The sequence below is a fragment of the Morus notabilis genome, unplaced genomic scaffold (assembly GCF_000414095.1).
Source record: "Morus notabilis unplaced genomic scaffold, ASM41409v2 Scaffold625, whole genome shotgun sequence".
Classification (NCBI taxonomy): Eukaryota; Viridiplantae; Streptophyta; class Magnoliopsida; order Rosales; family Moraceae; genus Morus; species Morus notabilis.
Genome location: NW_010357688.1, coordinates 166,304 through 174,064, shown reverse-complemented (window position 1 = coordinate 174,064; position 7,761 = coordinate 166,304). Strand labels below are relative to the sequence as shown.

At 37.4% G+C, this 7,761-nt stretch overlaps 1 protein-coding gene across 1 annotated transcript; it reads left to right on the top strand.

Annotated features, from left to right (window-relative positions):
* Positions 1-2,774: 2,774 nt before the first annotated feature.
* On the top strand, positions 2,775-3,644 carry LOC21412222 (multiprotein-bridging factor 1c). Its single transcript, XM_010090539.2, has one exon. The coding sequence runs from the start codon at positions 2,877-2,879 to the stop codon at positions 3,318-3,320; it is 444 nt and encodes a 147-aa protein (XP_010088841.1). The 5' UTR covers positions 2,775-2,876; the 3' UTR covers positions 3,321-3,644.
* The last annotated feature ends 4,117 nt before the right edge of the window (positions 3,645-7,761 follow it).

Here is a 7,761-nt window from a genome sequence, read left to right as displayed (position 1 = left end):
TTTAATCATGTTTAATTCCTCGAGGTGTTACAGCTCCCCCCCCCCCCCCCCCTCTTTAAGGAATTTCGTCATCGAAATTAGAGCTTACCTAACTGTCACGACCCCAAAGATGGGACTGTGATTATTGGAGTTTAATTAAAGAAAATTAACTTAATTAAACTGCATTGTTTGTTTTGAGGCGTGGAGGCTCGTTTAGAAGTTAAACATGATTAGGAAAGTAATTAAACATTTAGGAACATAATAATCAAAATCAAAGGCAAATTATTAAAGAAATTTCTAAACAAGCCTCACATTTTACTGAAATTAAATTACAAGAAAGTGATGGGGACTTTCATACTTTCTGATAAAAGAGGGTTAAAAGAAATTGAGCCTCTTGCATCATTCAGGGCTTCAAACTGATCCTAAGTAATTGCCGCAACATCATGCCTTCTTTTTACTTGCTTCCACCAAGTACTCGCTTGGCCTTCCCGCTTATACACCGCAAATTACACCCAATACTCATTCGGTACTCTCATAGTGTTCAGATGTTTAACTATGGAGTCAAACTAATATTCCGCCTCCTGGGGTCCACCCTCATTGTTGAATGTGGGGATAGGTCCACGTCTAAATTCACGAAAATAACTATACTTTCTATCCTCAACCGGTCGCTCATTCTAAGCTCAAGTGGCCATCCCTTGGAATTATTTAAATTTACACATCAGAAACATTTAATAAACATAATCATTTAATTAAACAAGATTAGGCACACTAATAAATCTTAATTATCTTAATTAATCATGTTTAATTTCCTGATGTGTTACAGAGCATTATCGTCGAGGTGTTGCTTGAATATCATTAAGCATTATCATATTTCACTTTTTCAGTGGGTGGTGATGTGCACTGCCAGATTGCCAGTACCAAACAATTTAGAGAGTGACGACTAGTCAATCTACGCCCATAGGCATGAAAACCATTGCAGTTTGCCAAAGAAATGAGAACCTCCGTCTTGCACCGTCATCGTTCCATGGTGAGTGCGAGCTGCATACATTTAATAAACATAATCATTTAATTAAACAAGATTAGGCACACTAATAAATCTTAATTATCTTAATTAATCATGTTTAATTTTTTGAGGTGTTACAGAGCATTGTCGTCGGGGTGTTGCTCGAATATCATTAAGCATTATCATATTTCACTTTTTCAGTGGGTGGTGATGTGCACTGCCAGATTGCCAGTACCAAACAATTTAGAGAGTAACAACTAGTCGATCTGCGCCCATAGGCATGAAAACCATTGCAGTTTGCCAAAGAAATGAGAACCTCCATCTTGCACCGTCATCGCTCCATGGTGAGTGCGAGCTGCATCTTCTCGACGCCGATATGCGACATCCGATCTCCAGAGAATTTGTTGCAGTAGGAAGGAGAGGGAGATGGAGAGAGATGAGAGAGAGATTGCGAGAGATGGCAGAGATGAAAGAGAGAACAATGTGAGAAGAGAGCTGACATTTTTTTTTTACTTTATTTTTTAATGAGAAAAATAAATGCATTGAAAAAAGTGTCTAAACATGTAGGCATCGTTCACTTCATCAATTATAGTTTTGCTACAGTATAAAAAGTCACATCTAATTTTTTTCTGCTACAGTAAAAAACTCTCACATAAAATCACATATCAGCTCGAAGTAAAAAACTAAAATCCGCAAACTAAACGAGGCCGTAATTTCTCTTATTTTTATTTTATTTGCTTTGTTTTTACACCTTCTCTTATTTCCATTAAAAACTTTGGCTCAGGCGTTTGCATTAGAGGTGGCAATTCATGTCACGTGTTGTGTTTTGATCGTTTCTTTTTAAATTTACAGTCAATCCGAATACGACCCGTGACATAAAATTTTTTAAAAACCGTAACACGAACACGATACGACCACTTTATAGGTTGACACAAAACGACACAAAAATGACCCGTGACACGAAATTGATATGTGAACTTGAAATTGATACGAAAATTGTATACTTTTATTTAGTTTTTTACATATTAGAAATAACTTAAAATTTATAACACACTCAATTACAATAACATCCATTGAAATTAAGCAAATAATAGTATAAGATTTTGAGTATAACTATAATGATATTACAAGTTCATAATAAAATCAAAAATATATAATGAAAATATATGTATTTTTAAGTTTTTTTACGAGTTTCGTGTTGTGTTCGGGTTAGACGGGTCCAACCTGAAATTGATCAGTGTTTTTCGTGTCAATTTCAGGTCGACTAAATTTTGACCCGAACATCTTTTTTTCTTAACCCTAACCTATATAATTTGTGTTATTTTCGAGTCGTATTATTGTATCGTGATCCATATTACCGGCACTAATTTACATAATTAATTAATTACATAGAAGAGTAAAAATAGTATTTAGGTAAAATATTAGGGGTGTTTTGGGCATTATAATTATATCGAAAATAAAAATCTCATATTGATGTTTGGGTCCCAAAGCTAGTTGTTAGCCAATAACACATCGCCACGTTGCAAACGATTAAAAGAGACTTTTCGCGCCTGTTCAAGCAATTACATATCAAAGCATCAGAACGTTCCACAATCAAGTTAAATTTGAATTATAATTTGAATTAAATTATAATTTAAATAAAATTAAATAAAATTAAAATTTAGAAAAATGTTAATTTAAATAAAATTAGTATCGTCTTTTTTAAAGTTTTTTTTTTTTGACAAAGATCATGCCCTAAAGTCGGTCACAAAGCGATAAAGAACTTTCCAGATTCTCCTTCCACTATATAAACCCCTTTCACCACCTTCGTCATCGTCTTCGCCATTCCAACTGATAATCTTCATTTCTCTCTCTAAAATTCACAAAACTTTCTCTCTCTGCTCCCGGCAACAACATGCCGAGCAGATATCCTGGAGCCATAACTCAGGACTGGGAGCCCGTCGTCGTCCACAAGTCGAAGCCGAAGGCGCAAGCCCTCCGCGACCCGAAGGCGGTGAACCAGGCACTCCGGTCCGGCGCGGGGGTCCAGACGGTCAAGAAGTTCGACGCCGGCTCCAACAAGAAATCCTCCGCCGCGGCGCCGGCTGTCGACGCGAAGAAGCTGGACGAGGGGACGGAGCCGGCGGCTATGGGCCGGGTGGCGCCGGAGTTGAGGCAGGCGATCCAGAAGGCGCGGCTGGAGAAGAAGATGAGCCAGGCTGATCTGGCCAAGCAGATCAACGAGCGGCCTCAGGTGGTCCAGGAGTACGAAAACGGCAAGGCCGTGCCGAACCAGGCCGTTCTGGCGAAGATGGAGAAGGTTCTTGGCGTCAAGCTCAGGGGAAAGATCGGGAAATGAGGGCTTTCCAACGGCGTCGTTTGATCCGGTTCGTGCCTCTAAAATAGGCTTCGATCTCTGTTTTCTCGTGTCTGTAACTAGATTCTGATGGAATTTACGATTAGGTTGTAAAAAGGATGTCAAGATTTTGATCGTTTCGGTTTGTACACTTTCTGAATCGGTTCTGATCAGTTTGATTTTAGATTTGGACTGCGATCTTGGTTGTTATCTTGACGAGAACTTGTGGTTATCATGTTCTAATTGTATACTTCCCGAGCACTTTCTATTCTTGTTTGGTTGTCAAGAAACTTTCAAGGAAAATATAAAGAAGATCAATCTTGAGAATCTCTGTAACGTTAATTAGATGAAAAACGCTCTTGCAATTGCAATACAAAAGCAGAGAGCCAGAGATTATGGGCTAGATGCCCTTTCGTTCGAAGTTTTCTTCTTTTACGTTCAATGAATAACGTTTGTCATTTGATCTCTGTAAGCGATGTGTCGTTTCTAAAGGTTATTCTATTATTGTCTGAAAGGAGATTGACGAAACGTCAAGTCGTTTGTTTTTCAAAAATTATACTTTGTCGTTTTGTGATGTCGTTTATTGTTTGAAAGACTGCTGTCGTCAGTTGGTTTATAAAAACAACCTACCCGTGGTTCACTATTTGGAGGATTGTGGTCGTTTAAGTTTAAAACGACATATAGCTAGAACATTAGAAGTTCAAATAGACAGTCCTCATGTCTAACAGACGACGTGACTTTTATGTAATGTTTTGCTGTAGTTGTTCTTTTTTTTCCCCTAAGAATGTAAGTTAAGATTTATTCACAATCCATAGAAACGAAATGTAAGATATAAAACTTGACATTTACACAAAGTTCTACCGTCGTTTTTAGTGTAAAAACCGTTCTGAGCTGAAAAGGACATGATTTTAGAATTTACGTAGCTTGTATTGACAATATTTATGTCCAAAATGTGTAGAATTTGCAGTCGTTTACTCGTTTATGTTTATAAGGGCATGTCATGTGTTTTTGGAATTTACCGTCTGTTTTGAACTTTGTTCCTGCCTCTTCATCGCCTCTTCACAGTCCTATACATGACTTCCCAAAGTAAAATTTTGCATTAAATTATATATGTTTATAAGGACATGGAAATTGTGTTTGGAATAAAGGAGATTTCATTCGCTGGTTTTTCTTTTGTTAATTTGTACAAAAACATTTGCATATCAAGCGTGCGGAGAAGGTGCTCAGTTTGTGTCATATCTTATAACACTCAAAACTTTCAATTGTGATATTTCTGTCATTTGACCTATGATCGATGAGGTTTCTATCTTTACAGACTTAGTGAGACAAAGAGAACAAAATCAATTCCTCCGACTGAATATTGGCAGAGCATTGTCGTCGGGGTATTGCTGGAATATCATTGAGCATTGTCAGATTTCACTTTTTTAGTGGGTGGTGATGTGCACCACCAGTACCAAACAGTTTAGAAAGTGACAACTAGTTGATCTGCTCTCATAGGCACGAAAACCATTGCAGTTTTCCAAAGAAACAAGAACCTCCATCTTGCACCGTCATCGTTCCATGGTGGTGCGAGCTGCATCTTCTCGATGCCGATCTGCAACGTCCGATCTCCAGAGAGTTTGCTGCAGTAGGGGGGAGAGGGAGATGGAGAGAGATGGCAGAGATGAAAGAGAGAACAATGGGAGAAGAGAGATGACATTTTTTTTACTTTATTTTTTAATAATAAAAATAAATGCATTGAAAAAAAGTGATTAAATATGTAAGTGTCATTCATTTCACTAATGGATTAATTTCAATAATAGCACTTTTTGAATAAGTTATTATTAATTTTAGCATCACTTTTGCATACTTTCACAATTAACATCGCTGTGTCAACAAAAGTGGGACCATGCCATTTTTATTTGAGTTAAAATGACAATTGTACCCCATTTTATTTTTGAAGTCTTGAATATATTTTGAAGCCTTTTGTAATTCAAATATTCAAAGTAGAGAGAGGAGGAAGAGAAAGAACACGGGTGTGCACAGAGACCAAGAAACTCCAACGACCACCACCGTCTATCACCTTGAGCACCGACGAACTCATGACAACGAGAACCCACGAAATCACGCGATGAGAACCGACGAACCTTCACCGGAGAAATTAACGCCTAAACCTCTTCGTCGGAGATGAACGAACAGAGGAAACCTTACCCTCTTCGCCGGAGAAATCAACCACGAAACAGACAAGATCAATGGCGGATTTTTAGACAAAGGTGAAAACTTTGTTGGCTTTTCTAGTTTATTTGTTTTTTAAGGTATTTTTTTTTCTTTTACCATTTTTTGTCATCTTAGAAGGAAAGAAAGGCTTTAGAGGAGGAGATAAAAACAGATAAGGTCAATTATTTAAAATTTTTTATTATCATTGTGCTCCTTATTTTGTATGTGACTCTGCCTGATGGCCGGTCATATCATTATAATCGGTCGATAATTGTATTATGACCGGTCATAAGACAGGTACATCGTGCGGTCATAGTACTATAACCGATGGTCATAATTTTATGACAGGTCATCAAGTAGGCAGGCTCATAATGTGACTACCTGACTGATGAGCCTACGGTCATAGCATTATGATCGTCGGTCATAACACTATGAGAGAGCCTGCATGATGGGTGGTCATAGAATTATGACCGTCGGTCATAGTACTATGACTGCCCAATGGCCAGACTCTTAGTGTGCCAATTATAGTACTTTTGGTTAACAACTTTGTTTGCTTTTCTTGTTTTTTTTTTTGTTTTTTTTTTTTACCATTTTTTGTCATCTTAGAAGAAAAAAAAGGCTTTGGAGGAAGAGATGTCGTTAATAGAATATGACATCATAGTTAGACAATATCTTCACAGGAGCTTCCCCGTCCTCAACAACATATCTTAAGAATAAACTTTTTTCCTTGTGGTTGAATCCCAAGCACATTTCTCACCAAATCTATAATACCAATATATAGTTGCGTTGGTGGGGACCAATATCCCCTTCATTTTACAACTGACGTATCTCGAAGCACGGTCCCAATGTCCATTGTACTTGATAAAGATGTTCAATCCAGCAGCCATTCCTAAATAATTTCAAAAATAATAGTTGTTAATCAACATGCAATTACTCATAGTCGTTATCGAGTCATTAGAAATGGCAAGTCATAACATTGTGTCATGGCCGGTCATAAGGCAATCATAGTGTGTCAGTCATAACACTATGAGTCATTTCAGTCATAATATTATGACCGGACGGTGTCACGCCCCCAAACTGGGGTTAGTGACGTGGAGGCTCGTTTAGAAACTTAAACCTGTTTGAGAGAGTGATTAGCATATATTTTAATTCCTTTTAAATCCAAAACATAAAGGTATTTCCAAACGAGCCCCTTTTCATTCAGGAGAAATTCAATTTCAAGAAAGGTGGTGGAATTTCCAACCAAACCAGTTTAAAACCACGTCCCTGGTATCAAGTCAGGAATTCCCACAGGTGTTTAGCATACATGAATATAAACAAAAGTAAGTGTGACATCAACCACAGTTTAGTAATATTTAAGTTTACAATCCATAATCTTTTATACATGCCTTAAAATAAAAGATAAGAGGGATACAACTCTTCACTTCCCGAGGTCAAGTCCACGTCACTGGGAGTAGCTACCTACTCCGCACTACTCCTTGCGTCTCCTGGAGGGGTTTAATACATTTGAAAACAAGAAAGGTGAGCGAAATGCCCAGTAGGATATAATTTTATAAAGCATTTAAAATAAAGGTAACTCACGGTCTGAAGATATACACCCGGAACCGATCATCAATTTTTAGAAAAGGAAATACTCACAGTAGAAAATATCTGTATAATGAAAGTGTGCAGCTCATCATACCACTAAACAAGAAGCGGTAAAAATGTCTGTCAAATGAAAAGTGCAGAGCTATAATTCCACTAAATAAGAAGTGGATCCGTACGGGTTTCGGGACCTGCCCCCAAGGATGCGATTCCCACATCCCGATCTCTGTGGCCACCATGCGTTGTATCATTCCTTAAATATTTCATTTTAAGAAATGATACTCTTTAAAATCTTATTTCCAAAATCATTGGAAAACTTAATAGCATTCTCATGCTATTAATTTGAAATCATTTTCTTTAAATATGTTTTGTTCTAAAACATTTTCATTGGCCAAAATCATTTAAAGTGAGGCTAACAAGGATATGGACAAGAATATCCTACCTGGTGGATATCAAACCTGTGGCTGTCTTCACGTAGCCCTAGCTCCGCTTGCCTTCGAGGCTCCAATTTGAACTGTGCCACTATCTTTCCCATCAAAATCAACAATTTAGAGTTTGACCCTTCTCATTAAACATTCTCGTTTAATTAGATGCAATTGTATCATATTAGTGTGCCATAGTTCAAAATCAATGTTCATAAACAATTCTTAATTCAAATCATGAT